This window comes from Chiloscyllium plagiosum, unplaced genomic scaffold, assembly GCF_037043375.1.
Source record: "Chiloscyllium plagiosum isolate Xiang-an unplaced genomic scaffold, Cpla_swu_hap1 HiC_scaffold_37, whole genome shotgun sequence".
Classification (NCBI taxonomy): domain Eukaryota; kingdom Metazoa; phylum Chordata; class Chondrichthyes; order Orectolobiformes; family Hemiscylliidae; genus Chiloscyllium; species Chiloscyllium plagiosum.
This window is the reverse complement of record NW_028270175.1, coordinates 16,385,377-16,402,267: the sequence shown is the minus strand read 5'-3', so window position 1 is coordinate 16,402,267 and position 16,891 is coordinate 16,385,377. Positions and strand designations below refer to the sequence as shown.

Below are 16,891 nucleotides of genomic sequence, written 5' to 3'. Positions count from 1 at the left end.
CGCACTGACCACTTCCTGATGGGCTTGTGGTCAAGGGTGCTTTCCTTTACAAATTTTTTTCAAGAGGCTCAGGTGATACAGAAAGGTCCAACTACCTGGAGCATTCCATGGCAATGGGGCCAGGCCCATCCTTCATAATACCAAGGATGGGTAGAATCTGCAAATCCAGGTGATATATAGTGACGGCAAAGAGAGGGAAGGTGCTTTTCTCTTCATAGAATCATAGAGACCCTACACAATAGAGACCAGTCGGAGTGTCGGATCTCCAAAGAGCATTCCACGTAGAACCACTCGCTGCCCTTTTTTTGTAACTCCACATTAACTATGGCTAGTCCACCTGGCTTACACATCCCTGGGCATGGCAGGACAATTTTCAGCAACTTACCTGACCTGCACATCTTTGGTCTGTGGGAGGAAACCCAGGCAGACATTGGAGAATGTGCAAACTCCCAATAGACAGTCGCCCGAGGTTGGAATCAAACCAGGGTCCTTGATGCTGTGAGGCAGCATTGCTGTTGCCTAACCATTGCTTTTACATGTGTTATAAGGAAACTCCCATCTATACGGCACCTTTCACAACCCCAGGACATCCCTCAATCAGCATCACTAAAGAGAAAGATTATCTGGTCATTATCTCATTACTGTTTGTGGGAATCGTGCTTCCTATGTTCCAACAGTGGCCACACCTTAAGAGTATTTAACTGGCTGTGAAACACCCTGAGATATCCTGAGGTCATGAAAGGTTCTGGGGAAATACTACTTCCTTCTTTCACTGTTGTATTATAGGACACTGTTCATTTTGTGGCTTTCAACTGAGTTGGTACAGTGAACATGATGCTGATAAACCAACACACTTGGCACACGCTGAACTGGCATTAAGTGTGATTAGTGTTTCTAGCATTTTAAAAAGTTGCCTGGGCTGACAGCACAAAACAGTGAAGGAAATCACGTTGGACAGCTAATTCTACATTAGTTGAGTCAGAGCATGTCAGCATCACAAGCCCTGATTCTCTGCACTTGTTCTTTGTTATCGTAATAGATATCGCCTGTGGTTAAGGTTATTAAATAATGTCTATTTTTTAAAAATACTTCAGCCCACCTGTTGCATAGTGACTAATGTCGGTCTCAATACTAAGTGTCAGATTATAAACTCAAGTATAGCGAATGCTGGGAGTGAGTGCTCAGTGTGAAACAAGGCTTTAATCACTGGCTATACATCAGCACTTCTGAAAACACAACCCACAGCTCACAGGTCTGTCAGAGAGAAATTATCTTTCATGTGGTTCTGACCAAAATGTCAGCCTTGCTTCAGTAAGTAGCACTCTCTTCACACTGAGTCAGAATGTTGTGGATTCAAGTTTCACACCAGAGATTTGAGCCAGAGCCAAGGCTGACACTCCCAGTGCAGCACTGAGGGAGTGCTTCACAGTCAAAGGTGTCATCTTTCAGATCAGATGGTAAGCAAAGGGTCCTGTTTGCCCTTTCAACCGGACATCCCAAGATCCCACGTTACTACATAAGAGAAGAGCAGTGGAGTTGTGCACACCCATTTTCCTATCCATTCCCCTAGATTAGATTTGATAGATTCCCTACAGTGTGGAAACAGGCCCTTCAGCCCAACAAGTCCACACCGACCTTCCGAAGAACAACCCACCCAGACCCATTCCCCTACATTTACCCCTGACTAATGCACCAAAGGAGAAAGTGAGGTCTGCAGATGCTGGAGATCAAAGTTGAAACTTTATTGCTGGAACAGCACAGCAGGTCAGGCAGCATCCAGGGAACAGGAGAAGGGCCTGTGCCCGAAACGTTGAATCTCCTGTTCCCTGGATGCTGCCTGACCTGCTGTGCTGTTCCAGCAATAAAGTTTCAACTAATGCACCAAACACTACAGACAATTTAGCATGACCAGTTCACCTAACCTGCACATCTTTGGACTGTGGGAGGAAACCTGAGCACCCGGAGGAAACCCACGCAGACACAGGGAGAAAGTTCCCCAATATTTACCTCTTCACCAACATCACTAAAAACATATTATTGTGTCTGGTCATTATCACTTTGCTGTTTTGGAGATTTTACTGTATGAAAATTGATAGATGCATTTCCAATATTAATGCAGTAACTACATTTTAAAAAGGGAGTCCGTTAGCTCAGTTGGCTGGACAGCTAATTTGCAATACAGAGTGATGCCCATAGCATAGGTTCAATTCCCACAATAGCTGAGGTTACCATGAAGGGCTCTCTTTTGTAACTTGTCCCCTCACCTGAGGTATGGTGACCCTCAGTTTAAACCACCACTAGTTATCTCTGTTTAACAAGAGAACAGTCCTATGATCTGTAAAACTACAGTGACTTTTACATTTGAAACTAATCAAGTTTGTAAAGCACTTTCTGATCTTCTGAAGTTTGAATGATGCTATGTAAACACAGGCTTCTCTTTTTTGAAGAGTCATTATCAGACCTGAAACATTAACTCTTTCTCTCTCCACAGATGCTGCCAGACCTGCTGAGTTTCTCCGACACTTGCTGTTTTGATTTCGGATTTCCAGCCTTTGCATTATTTTGCTTTTATTCTTTCTTTGTACTCGGAATGCTATTTTGTGTAGGCTTTATTTCCCCCTTTTTCTAAACTACATCTTCAAGACAAGATAAAACAACCTTTTGTAGAGGTTTTCGGCTCAGCTGTATAAATATTTTTACTGTACATTGCAGCACACACACTGTGACTTGTCTCATTCTTTGGAAGAATAATATTATGCTTAATTTGGAAACCTCCCCCCCACCCCCAGAGAGTGTCAATTCTTGCTGGGTACAGTTCCACAGATGCCAGCAGACCTCCATTAACCAATCCCATTTCCCATTCCTTAAGTAGACCTGTGAGAGTGGGAGATTTTGGGTAACTGAGAGAACCAAGAGACATGCCAGCACAGGTATATTGGGCCGAATGGTCATCTTCTGTAATATGAAGTTTCTGTGTTTCTAGATAGAAAAATAGAAGAGGTACAGGTCCAGTTAAGTGGCAGAGCAGATCAAATGGCCTCTTCCTTTTCCTATCGATGTGGAAGTGTCAATGTTGGACTGAGGTGGACAAAGTTAAAAATCACATAATACCATGTTATATTTGAAAGTACAGGTACACAATCCTTTGTCCGAAATCCGAAAAGCTCAGAAATCTGAATTTTTTTTCGTGGAGTCTGAAGCGTCATTTTGGCGTGCAAACAGGTGACCCAACTCCACACCCACTCGAACCATGTCACTCAGATGTGACATGGCAGCATGGCCCAGCACTGGCAGGTGTCAATTGTGTCTCAGCGCTCGTGCTATTCACACGTGCATCTGCTGTTAGGTAAGGGTTTTTTATTTCACAGTGAAAATGTCATTAATTATGAAATCAAAAAAATTCCAACAAACAACTGGCCCCAAGGATTTCAGATAAAGGATTGCGTACCAGTACTACCTTTCGGACCACTACATCTGACAGAAAAGCAGGGCTCCGAAAGCTAGTGCTTCCAAATAAACCCATTGGACTATAACCTGGTGTTGTGTGATTTTGAACTTTTTCCTTTTGTTTGTCATCACAAGTGAGCATACTATTGACCTTACTCAAACATCAATACCAACTTCCTAACCAGGATACTGGAGAGATTAGGAGGAGTATGCTGGTTCATTTTTCTCCTCAGCCCAGGGGTATCATGTCATGCTAACTATTTCATCACACACTGCAGAATGATGTGAGACTTCTCTGGTTTGGATGAAGTAATATTCTCATTAGGTAGCACACCTATCATCCAACTGCCAGCAAAGTGCGTCTGTCACAAGATGAATAAACTCCTTGTGCTAAAGTTCCAAATTATATGATTCTGTTACATCCTAAGAGGGATAGAAGCCAAAATTGAAGGAAGGGGTGGCCTGTGTTAAAGTATTCTCTCAGGTCTGGATCCGTGTTTTTATCACTGATCTTTGCAGAGTTTTCTGGAACAAACTGTTGCAGTATGGTTGCAACAATTACCTCCTTTTGCCAAGGCTGTTTGTCGTTTATATAAATGATTTGGATGTGAATATCGGAGGTTAGTAGATTTGCAGATGACATCAAAATTGGTGGTGTAGTCAACAGTGGAGAAGGTTACCTCAGAGTACAATGGGACCTTGATCAGATGGGCTGATGGGCCAAGCAGTGGCAGATGGAGTTTCATTTAAATAAATGTGAGGTGCTACATTTTGGAAAGGCAAATCAGGGCAGGACTTATACACTTAGTGGTAAAGTCCTGAGGAGTGTTGTTGAACAAAGAGACCTTGGAGTGCAGGTTCATAATTCCTTGAAAATGGAGTCACAGGTAGATAGAGTAATGAAGAAGGTATTTGGTATGCTTGTCTTTATTAGTCAGTGTATTGAGGACATGTTGCAGCTGTACAGGGCATTGGTTAGGCCACGTTTGGAATACTGTGTGTAATTCTTGTTTCTCTGCTATAGGAAAGATGTTGTGAAACTTGAAAGAGTTCAGAAAAGATTTACAAGGATGTTGCCAGGGCTGGAAGGTTTGAACTATAGTGAGAGGCTGAACAGGCTGGGGCTGTTTTCCCTGGAGCACCAGAAGCTAAGGGTGACCTTGTAGAGGTTTATAAAATCATGAGGGGCATGGATAAGGTGAATAATTAAGGTCTTTTCTCCAGGGTGGGGAGTCCAAAACTAGAGGTCATAGATTTAAGGTGATAGGGAAAAGATATGAAAGGCACCTAAGGGGCAACTTTTTCATGCAGAGGGTGGTGCATGTGTAGAATGAGCTGCTACAGGAAGTGTTGGAGGCTGGTACAATTACAACATTTAAAGGATATCTTGATGGGTATATGAATAAAAGGGTTTAGAGGAATATAGGCCAAATGCCTATAGGCCTAGAGGAATATAGGCCATATGGGACTGGATTAATTTAGGATATCTGGTCAGCACGGACGAGTTGGACTGAAGGGTCTCTTTCCATGCTGTACATCTCTATGAGGCTAATGCAGAAAGAAAGGCAGTCATTATTCTTGCTCCTGATTCTTAAACAGAGATTCCATCTACAACAACAACTTGTACTTTTGTAGCACCTTTAACAAAGCAGACCAATCCAAGGTGTTTCACAGCAGCCTTTTCAGACAGAAGTTGATATCGAGTCACATAGGGAGATATTAGCCCAGGAACCTAACGCTTAGTTCATGAGGCAGTTTTTAATGAGCATGTTAAAGGAGAGAATGGGAAAGAAACAACGGGTTTGAAGAGGGGCCTGGACAGCTGCAGGAATGGCTGTCAGTTGAAGAGCAATGAAAATCAGGAATGCTCATGAGGCCTGAATTGAAGGAGTGTAGAGTTGTCATCAGCCAAGGACAGCTCCAGACTCTCCCAGAAAGACACCCACCATTGAGTAGTTTGCCACATTTACATTTAGTTGTGTGAAAACACATGAGATTCCCCTGTAAGACTCACACAAAAAGGCCACACACTTGAATGTAGTACAGGGCACATTGTCATTGACCTTGGAACTATGTATTCGATTTGTGTACCAGCCTTTAGGGGATGGGCAAGTTAAACTTTCAACTTAAAGATATTAAAATTAGAAAATTTAAAAATGATATTCTTCCAATTTCAGGTGATTATGTTATTATGGTGAAGGACGTGACAACACCACCTTTCCTGGATCGCACTCTCCCTCCAGCTTTCATTCTCCTGAAGGTGAAACCACACAAAGCAAGCAAAAAGAGCAGCAGGAAGGAGCACCAGAAGGTGTCCAACAAGTAATGAAATTCCTGAAGAACATTACATCTGACGAAGTTTGAGCAATAGCTTTCGTGTATTATTTTTGCTCTACACCCCTTTGATCTGCCAGACATAACCCCCTTCTTTGATCTTTCCTTTCTCCACTCCTCCCTTGATACCATCACTTGGGGTGACAGCTTGAAACACTATTTCATGTCACACGTTCATAGCCAGAAAAGAGTGCAGACTCTCATCCCATTAGTCTGGGTCAGAGTTGAGTCCATTTCTGAGAAGTGAAAGGGAATATGCTAAACCACAGTAAACACCCAGTCCCAGAATAGTCTGCTCTATAAATGAGACCATCAAGTGCACAGAAAAAAAAGTCCCTGCTGTAAGCGGAGGTGTCATTTCAGAAAAGATTTGCACCAGAAGAGAGTGGTTGTTTTTTGTATTCTGTTTACTTCAGTTCATTAAGGTATAAATATTTTTTAAGGTCTCTATTTAATAAACCATGTGTTTGAATGTTTTCACTTCCTTTAAAACTGCAAGGGTCTCTAAGTTTCAGATGCAGCTGGTGGAAGGAAAGTCTTTATATCTCATTGAGAGATTCATGTTTATGAAGCTGAACAGGATGGTCAGATCTGAAGGAAGTTAGGGCAGCAAATATTTTCTGAAAACAACTTAAATACTATACCAAAGTGACTTGCTTGCCCATCCAAATTACAGCTTTCCCAATGTTTTTGTCAGTGTGTAAATGTGCCACATTCAGCAAGATCATTCCTTAGCTTATGCTGGGTTAGCAGATTTCAGCTGGACTAGTTATAGTGAAGCTATCATCTGCCTCACTGCCCACAGTTAATTACCCTGCCATTTAAATCATTACTCAGATATGGTACCAGGTTGACCTCCAAACTGTAATCCTTCCTTTTTACTGAGAAGTGCAAGGCTATGGAAAAAGAATATGGAGTCACCAGGTTAGCACAGGCACGATGGCCCAAATGGCCTCCACTTCTGTTTGGTTGTATGAAGTGGAAAAAAAGTTAAGGGGAATTTTAAATTTCACCACAGTGCAGCTATCTTTCTGTTAAAGATCTGTGTTGGCAGCCACTTTTGATAGGGTCTGGATCACTCCTTTCTAAGTGAATGTCTTTCTTTCTGCCTCTGATATTTCGATTTCTCTCTCATTTTGATTTTTTTCTGTGTCTCTATCCCCAAATCATCCTTATAGTGCTGTAATGCTTGTAGTCTTTTAGCTAGCAAATGACCTGCTTTATTTATCATACCTGTTGCCTCTCCACTTTCTGTCTGCTGCAATCTTCAGTTGACCCTTACGTCTCTGCTTCTTGATTGACAGCAACTCTGCTCCCCCACCTCCCAACATCGTAACCATGACTACTCCTCCATCTGTTCCCCCACCAGACCCTTCCTGCTCCTCTGTACTCAATGATATTGGCCCAGAGTCATGTTTTTTGTTAACCTTCAGTGTTGCATCATTAGTTCAATACGTCAATTAATTCTCTCTAGATAGTTCATTTAACTATGCTTTTTTCGAAATGTATAAACCATTTGGAAAAAAGGCTTTTTGACGTACGAAACAGTGGTTTGTAGATAATCTGAACAGTGCACTGTGTGCTGGGAGTCATGGTTCAAACTGTTTCCACAAGTAACATTCAGAATCAATTGAGCCTCTAATCTGTCCTGAGCGAAGATCTCAACTGTCAAACAGAAACATCAGATGGAGAGGAAACTTCCAAGAAATATCTCTATAGTTCTACTTTAGCACCTCTACCACACCACATCAGTGACAGAGACTGTGAAAAATGAGTGTGCTTGTAATCATCTCCTAAAATGCAGAATTGGAGACAACAGGGAGAAACCTGCTAGAAGTTGGGGCAAAGGCATTGGAAGAGGGTTACTATGAACAGGAGAAATCCATCAAGACTGTCCCAGCATTTAATTAGATCATGACTCATTTGTATCTTGACTTCATCTTCAATCCTTAGTTTAACACCTGTTCATAACAAAAAAATTATTAGTCTTCATCTTGAAAGCTCCAATTAGCCCCCAGCTTCCACAATGTTTTGGTCGAAGGATCCAGATTTTCCCTTTGGGAAAGAGTGTTTCTTGACACCAGCCCCAAGTGGTCTGATTCTAATTTTAAGATGTTACCCTCTTGTGAACATCCCCAGCAGAGGAAACAGTACCTACCTTATCAAATCCTTCAATCATCTTAAATGGCCTCAATTAATTGTCTACAATCAAGATAATACAAGCCTTATCTACACAGAATGCTGTTCTGAAGAATCATATTCAACTTCAACTCTGTTTTTCTCTCTCTACAAAGGCTCCTAGACCTCTTGAAGTTTTCGAGCACCTGTTTTTATTTCAGATCGCCAACATCCATATTACTTTTTCTATACTCTCTGTCCTTATTGTTTAAGCCTGTTACCCCTGAGAAATATTTGTGACTGTTAGGGGTATTACAGAATCACTGTGGATGATGCAGTCCTATCATTGCACTGACCATCTCTGTAAATTTTATATCATTCTGTCTCTGGAAAGAATTGATGTCACGAAGATACAGTTTCCCTCTCAGAATTTGACCTCACAGACATTGTGTGAACAGTTAGAAGCTGGATCAGCATCCAAAATGACAAGGTTCAAGGAAAGGAAAAGGGAGAGAGATCTGTGATATAATAGGGGGTGAGTGACTAATTGACAAAAGAGATGAGAGAACAAGGCAAAAGCTTGCCACCACTATTAATCTGAATTCGTAAACAGTCATCATCATTACTGTACTTAGAAAGCAGTTTCTTCTCAGTCCCCTGGAGGATGATGAGACCTCTGCAGATGTCAGCTGGGTTCTGAAAGGTCTTTGAAAGCAGCTTGGCATCAATAACTATTCAAAGTTGCTTTTCTCTTTGCAGAGTTCACTGGTGCTGTTGCCTGAAACCAAACCCCTCCCATCCCCAGCCATGATGAGGTTATTTACTGTGTCCAACAATCATGGTTCCACTTCTCAGTTTGCTTTTTCAGATGGTGAAATTAATTTAAAACCTTCATATTTGAAGCCTCTGCATCATGAGACTCTCAGACATATGGATATCTGTGCAGTTTACACTTTAGATATTTCCATCCAAAAACTGCCTTCCCTTGAAAACACCTCATTCCCCAAGTCTTTGCCAACTTTCTGCTCAAGTCAGCCACTGGGAAGTGCACATGAGCTACTTGAGTGCAACCCTATACCTCCCCCTGAGTATCAACTTCATCTGACTGCTAGTGCTGCTCACCAAGTAATGGAATATGAGAGAGAGCATTTATCTATGTCACACTGCCAGCTTGTACTCAAGAGTGTGAACATTCACATGTTTCCTCAATGTGCTGGTTATGGCCCATTGTGAAACTAAAGCAATACAGACAAGAAGGCCCAGGTTTCATCCCTAATCAGCAAGCAGAACCAGCTGGTCTCAACAGTTGGACTCAGTGCCTTTCATAATCTTAGGATGTTCAACGCTCGATATAATCAAGTAAATACTTTTGCAGTGTAGTCCTGGTAGTACATTAGAGAAACAAGATAGCCAATTTGTGCATAGCAAGGTCATGCAATCCACAGTGAGGTAAGTGAACAAGTAATTTTTAAGTGAAGATGATTGGGGAATTAAAGGTTGATCAGGCCACTGAGGTGAACACTTTTGATCTTTCACATTCACCTTACAGTGCAGGTTTAACATTTCATCTGAGAGACACCACCTGCAACACTGTAGCATTGGGCGTGTCAACCCTTAGAATGATTATGTGTTCTGGAGTGGAACTTGAACCTAGGACTCAGAGGCAAACATTAAAAAAGTACAAAAACCAAAGATTAATACTTCAAAGGGAGAGTGAAACCAGGCCAGTGAGGAACATGCTTTTTATTGCTGCCTGATGACCTCAGTTCCCTGTGGTTGTTGGGTGAAGATGGGACTGGATTTGGCTGTGATGCTCCTCCTAACTTCAAACTTCCTGCACACGGTCATTATCTGGGGTCACAGAATCAATATAGTCACCAGTACTGGATTTGAAAAGGCTGCTATGAACTGCCTAACAAGAGATGAGTCAGTACCTTCAGCAGGAAGTAAAACAAGAACATGCAAGAGGAGTGTACAAGGTTGGACAGGTCTAACGCTATCTTCCCAACAGCTTGTTTTGGATCACCAAGGAAAGGGTGCAGTATTCCAAATATCCCTGGCATCATTCAAAACCTGGATTCATTCAACGCCTCTTTTTGACAGTTTCTGGTTAATCAGAGTCTCTCTACCCCAAATGTTTGTCTATACCCGGACATTTATACCTAAAGCTGAAAATGTGTTGCTGGAAAAGCGCAGCAGGTCAGGCAGCATCCAGGGAACAGGAGAATCGACGTTTCGGGAATGCCCGAAACGTCGGGCTTATGCCCGAAACGTCGATTCTCCTGTTCCCTGGATGCTGCCTGACCTGCTGCGCTTTTCCAGCAACACATTTTCAGCTCTGATCTCCAGCATCTGCAGACCTCACTTTCTCCTCAAAGATTTATACCTAAAGGCAAGTTAGGGTCCCTATCTCTGCAGGAATGGTCTGAACCCTCCAAGAATTGAAGATTAATCTCCAGGTTAATATTGTAAATAACCCCAAAGAGAAATATCACAAGGGTTTTTTGCAGTCTTCTTATTATTTTCTTTTGAAATACTTTAATCAGTTGGTTATAAAAATATTGGAGATGTGGGGGTGGAAGCTAAGTGGTTAGAGGTGAGAGGGCACTCATATTAAAGCGATTGTCAAATAAATCATACATGAAGAAAAGGGATTTTTTACACATTAAGTGATTAGAACCTGGATTACACAATATCAGGTGGAGGAAAATACAAGTGTGGTTTTCAAAACTGACTTTGGATGGTTGCCTAAAAAGGGAAAAAAAATTGCTGGACTATGGGATAAAGACGAGAGAATGGGACCAACTGAGTTACTCTTGTAGAGAGCTGACATGGATATGATGGACTGAGTGGCCTCCTTCTATGCTGTTACCATCCTATGATTCAATGTTTCCATGATGAAAGCTGCAGGAATGCATCCAATCGAAGTTGGCAGCCCTACAACAGACCATTCACATGAGCATTGGCCAAGTAAAGTTGGGCAGTTTTCTGAGAGGTTTTCTCAGAGTCAGTCTGTCGCCAGAGTCTAAAATAAAAGATAAATGATGTGTTAGGCTGCAGAGGGCAGCAGTTTTTCGTGAGTCCCACTTTATTTTTTTGGACCATGTGATGGGCCGGCCTCCTGCTCCACCCACCAACCCCCCTCTGCCTCCTCTCCCTTCTCCAATGAAGCAAATAATCAGAAAAGGGACTGCACACGGCTTCCTTTGTAGCCGCCCCCACCGCAAAATACAATCTTTACTTCATCGTGGAGTTGTAATTGTTGAAACTCTTGCCAGCTGGGGCTCGTATTTTCTTGCAGATGTGAGATGGGTTTGTGGTTTGCCCTTTCAGCACAATGAATGCTCTGTTAATCAGCTAACATTCAGAATAGTCTGGTGTGGGTTTGGATGGCAGCCAGCCTAATCCATCAGGCAATGGATTGTTCATTCCAGGCAGAGCAAGCAGAATGCCACCAGGACCGAGGATGATCACTCTGCATAGACAGTCCTCCATATCTCACAGGAAGATAACATCGGAGGGAGTGAGAGAAAAGAAAATAAAGCAGTCGTATGAATAATTTATCGTGCATTCATTCTGCTAACTTAAGTTACTTCTGCTGCAAGTAACCAGCAGCAGCCTCCTCTGAAGAGGGTAAGCCCCATAAGAAATACATCACTTGGTGCTACACTGAGCCACCCAGAAGGGGCAACTTCAATCTTCAGTCTGTGCTAATTTATTCAAACATGTTTAGCATGGTGGGTAAGATAGACCTCAGTGCCAGCATGGCTACTAGCAACAGTACAACAGCTTGCATTTATATCCAACCTTTAACAGTATGAAATAGCCAAACGCAACTTCACAGATCCTGGATTGGGATGAAGGAAATGACGGAGAGCAAAAATCTCCAAACCCTGACGAGATGGATCAGTCTACAAGGAGACATCGTGGAGTGACTTGAAAACAAAGATGAACATTTTTAAATTGCCAGGTGCTGTTGTAAGTCTGCAAGCTCAAAGGAATCGGGTGATTGGGACTTGGTCCATGTTAAGACAAGAGCAGCAGAGCTTTGAATAACCTCAAGGTAGTGGCAGATGGAAGATGGGTGGATAGTCAGGAGTTGTTGAGTTTGGATGGGACAAAAGCAAGGATCAGAATTTCAACAGCAGATGGACTGAGGTGGGAGAGAGACAGGAGCAAGTAAAGAAAATTAGCTCAAATTCGTTTTTGTGATCTCCACCCAGTGCCCCGACTGTGAAGAGCATCTATCAACCAGGAACAGGACCCAACTCAGTAGGTTAACCATCTAACACACAACAGTCTAGACTCACGCATGACAAATGGCTATTTGTAGAGATAAGACTGATCCCCACAGAATTCAATGTCTTCAGGAGGAAGGGAAAAGAGAACTGCAATTATACTTTCTTAATTTGGTATTAAGCACAATGATAAAGGAGAAAAGGTCTTTACAAGCTGCACTGCTGTGTAATTGGCTGATATGATGCATGTTACATTATTTAAAAACTTCTTGGAGTGTTCCTATGGGTAATGCTGGCAAGGCCTCGTTTCTTCATTTTGAGATCAGAATCTACCTTGTACTGTGGGTCCAGAGATACACAGACTGGCTGTGGTATACAGACTCCTTTCTCTCTCAACCAGCTGAGTTTTTAGGGCCAACCAACAGCTTTTCAGATCATTTTTATTAGTGAATTTCACAACTTGCTGCTGTGGGATTTCCAGTCCCACTGAGCCCCAGTCAAATGTACCTCTTCTCACCTCTCAGGGACTGAACAGTACATTAATATCAGAAAGCTATGACCCTTGATTTAGAATCCACCACCTCATGTGTTCCAATTCAAGGAACATTAGAAGAGCTGCATTTAAGAATGTGGAAATCTCTGTGACATTTCTTGTAACCTGTAATGTCCGATATAGGATTGTTTCATTGTCTCCAACTCGTCCCCATTTTCACTGCAGAGAGAAGTTAGATGGAGCAGAAACACTTAAACACTCACATGGACGAGTTGGGCTGACTGACGTCTTTCCATGTTGATTTCTCTCTCTGTGTATTTTCACCAAAGATTGGTGAGGAAATTCAGAGCAGCAGAAATGAAGGAAATGAGAGTTGTCTAAGACAGAAAAAGGTCTGAAACAACTGACAAAATAGACCAGTCTGGCCCATATGTGTCGAGGAGAAAGTGAGGTCTGCAGATGCTGGAGATCAAAGTTGAAACTTTATTGCTGGAACAGCGCAGCAGGTCAGGCAGCATCCAGGGAACAGGAGATTCGACGTTTCGGGCACAGGCCCTTCTTCAGGAAGGGCCTGTGCCCGAAACGCGAATCTCCTGTTCCCTGGATGCTGCCTGACCTGCTGCGCTGTTCCAGCAATAAAGTTTCAACCCATATGTGTCTGCAGTCCCACACCTGATTGACTCTTGATAGTCCCTGAAATGTCAGCTATCAGTTGTATCAAAATCATTACAAAGAATAGCAAGAATAAGTAGACCATTTGACTGAGACATGGGAATCAAATCAAGATGTGATGAAGGTACACCCAGCCCAGAAGATTCAGTACACTCATTCTCAGTAACATCTGGGGTCTGGTGTCACAGACTTAGCAAGCCACAGACTGACACAGTCATACTGTCTGAATTGTAAGATACAACACACATTGTGGACTGCTCCTTCACCATTCCCAGCTACCCTCGAGTATGTAACCTCCAGTGGCTACTAGGATCAGTAAAATATAAGGACAGAATGTGTAACTTCACAATTGGGGCTGAATTACATCTCTGAATATGGTTCTTAACCAGGAGACTACACTTTGACTCCCCAGGTGTAATATCATGGCAGATCCATAAAGCAAGAAATATCCTTCGATTTTTTTTTCAAAGTGATTTATGACAGTACTTTTTCGACTTTCAATTTTAAGCAGGTGACCTCACTGACAGCACCACATGTTGGAGTTTGAGTGTAGCCTGAGCATCACTTTCCGATTATGTCAGAATACTTACCTCAAGTATCATGTTCAGCATCTGAAAGTGATAGAAACACTGCTAGGTGGCAATTAGTTTATAGGTGCCTTGTGCTGGTTTTAAAGCTGAGAAAGAAATTCAATATTCAAATAGTCTCCCGTCTGTGACAACACTGCAGAACGTACAAAACCCATCTCAAGTGTCATGTTTGCTGTGCAAACTGGATCAGAAACGGATGAGTGCATCAGTGTGTGAGCTCATCATTACTCCTGCTCTCCAGAGGTTTCAATGAGAGGAAAGCAATCTCTTTGACCCATCTTCCCTTCATTTGTGCTGACACAAGTCACAGGCTAGACAAGGAGAGCACTCTTAACTCTTACATGGCCATGGGAACGCACCTTAAATGTCTATCCTGAGCACCCACACTAGCTCAGTGCCTGAATGTAGCTGTTTCTCCTGAATGGGGTCCTGGTCACAGAATCAATCTCCAATCTGTGTTGGGCTAACTGATTCTAGGGGCAGAATCTTACTGGGATCTGAGCAACGTGGGCCATGGCGAAAGTTCTGGCAAAATCAGGTAAGAACCCTGGTGAGGCATATTGTGATGTCGGGAGCAATTCTTTTCTGTTTTTGTCAGTCAGCGAGTCAGTGAGTTAAGATTCTCACGAAGCAAAGGCAAGTTGCCACTCAATGGGGGCGATTGTGTGTTAAATGCCTTATTATCGGCACAACTCAACTTTATTAATATTCAGCTTCCTACCTTATCAAATGCCTCAAACAAGCTGGATGTGGAACTTAGAGTACACTGCTGTGACCAGCCTTCATGTTGCTCAGCACCAAACAGCATCTCAGGTCTCAATCCATGGGTACCAGCCAAACATCTACTCGCCCATGGATGCTGGCAACTGATATTTGGCAATCTTTCACAACCATCATGGCACCTACCAGATACATGTGCAAGAGACTCAGGAAGTACAGGCACACATTGCACCAGCAGCTGCCACAGATAACTGCAACAGGGGCACTTTATACACAGGCACCGAGTTCATGGATTGGACCAGGTTGTATCTCAGGGCTGCTTGCTTGCTTGCAGTACTTACTCATTTTGTGCCATCTATATGCCCACAGCATCCATGCCGTGCCATACAATGCCTGTTAGCACATTGCACTTCAGCCAGAGTGAGAGGTTTTCAGTAATGCTGTATTAACGAGCTCTTCTGTGCAGTCACGCAGACAAGTTACTGGTTCTTAGGGACATGGCTGGGACTGGGAGAAATATCCTCCCACCAAGTTTTCAATCTGACACTTAGAGCATCTGCCAGCTGCCCTTGCAGCAAACACACTCCATGTTCATTCAACCAAATGGCCATGTTGGAAACTGGGTGGAGCTAGTCCTCAGTCCAGTCAAGGGAAGGTCCTCTGTTGGTCAGAATGTGCCAGTACCATCAGTCAGTAGGACAGTCTGCACCAATGCAGTAGTTAGGACATGGACAATGCTCAGCTTGCGATGCTCAGCATCAGGAGATTCAATCCAAGTGCAATCCAGGGAGGGAGCAACGGGCTTATGGCAGCATCCAAGGGAAAGGCAGCTATCAACTGAAAAGACCTCAGTCAGGTGTCTGACCTGTAATATCCAGGGGCTGCTTGCTAAAGTCAGTTGAAGGTCTGGGCTGAACACAGATGGGGGTCTGCCTGATAGTTGTTAAGGAGGGTATGAGAGAGGTTTGTAAGTGTAGACTCATAGAGACGTACAGCCCAGAAACAGACCCTTTGGTCCAACTCGTCCATGCTGAACAGATACCCTAACTTAATCTAGTCCCATGTATCAGCACTTGGCCCACATCCCTCTAAACCCTTCCTATTCATGTATCCATGCAGATGCCTTTTAAATGTTGTAATTGTACCAGCCTCGACCACTTCCTCTGGCAGCTCATCCCTCTCTGCACGGAAAGGTTGCCCCTTAGGTCCATTTTAAATCTTTCCCGTCTCCTCCTAAACCTTTGACCTCTAGTTCTGGACACCCCCACCTCAGGGGGAAAAAGCAGGGAGATCACTAAAGCTGGGAAGCTGCAGACAAGGAGAATAGAGGCATTTGAGGAGGTGTCAACAAGGAAGGAGACGGAATAAACCCAAGGTGTAAAGGGGTGTTCAAAATAGCAACAGGAGAGTGTGTTAGGCTACAAGTGGGGACATTTGTCAGTGGCCTGCTCAAAGGGAGCATGGAGGAATAGGGTAACGTTAGGTCTCAGGAAGCAGGGAGCTCAGTTAGTGGTGAGGTTCGTATGTGGTATCTCCACATTGGAGAGGATGAGTGGAAATGGGCTGTTGGAGTAGAGTGAGGTAAAAGGAGACATGGAGGGTCCAGGAGAGGTGGTACCTGACGACCGCATGGAGGCCTGGGCTGACAGCATCTGCTGCAAGCTATGTTCCCAGCCATCACTTGCCTATTCACTAGATTCAAAATACAACTGGAAAATAACTGGGACAATGCCCAGGGTGGCTGGAGTCGATGTCAGTTTGATGTATAAAAGCACAGACTCCATATTTGCTGGAGATTGAGGAGGTAAATATATGAAGCATGCATTTGCAAACTCCAGCTCAATTCCATTTACAAACCTTTCTTTGCGCGTGAAATGCCTGCAGAGTGAGCGTGCTGATGCATTTCATGTTGGTCAAAGGTGCGTTGTACCATATCATTGGTGCAGCTAAACTAACATTGTCATCTCAGTGATGCAGAAGCTTGTGGCAATAGCAAAAACTAAGGAGAAAGCTGGCTAAAACACCCTGTTACTTATGAAACTTTGAAGGGTCTCCTGTGAGGCAAGGGGAACATCACTATGGCCACTACTGAATGCAATGGAAACATAATGTGGTTCAGGGATTGGAAATGGGCTCAGAGCATAGCAAACACATTCTTTTCGATGTAATGTGTTGGTGATTTAGCTGGCATGTAAGTGCTGCGATCAGGGCTGTGGTGAAACAGATGGTTAAAGATGTGGTTCAGCAGCTTGCAATAGTCAGGAGGGCGGTGGTGCCCT

General features: G+C 43.2%; 1 protein-coding gene across 2 annotated transcripts in view; it reads left to right on the top strand.

Moving 5' to 3' along the window:
- Nucleotides 1-13,109, top strand: part of LOC122540113 (MORN repeat-containing protein 1-like) — a 202,549-nt gene extending 189,440 nt beyond the window's left edge. Inside the window, exons 14-15 of one of the 2 annotated variants that reach the window (XM_087980384.1) lie at nucleotides 5,625-5,769; nucleotides 11,334-13,109. In XM_087980384.1, the coding sequence (XP_087836510.1) occupies nucleotides 5,625-5,769; nucleotides 11,334-11,382 (194 nt within the window). In that variant the 3' untranslated portion in view covers nucleotides 11,383-13,109. Of the gene's footprint in view, nucleotides 1-5,624; nucleotides 6,258-11,333 lie in introns of those variants that run through there. The other variant, XM_087980385.1, reaches the window with a different exon arrangement.
- Nucleotides 13,110-16,891: the final 3,782 nt, after the last annotated feature.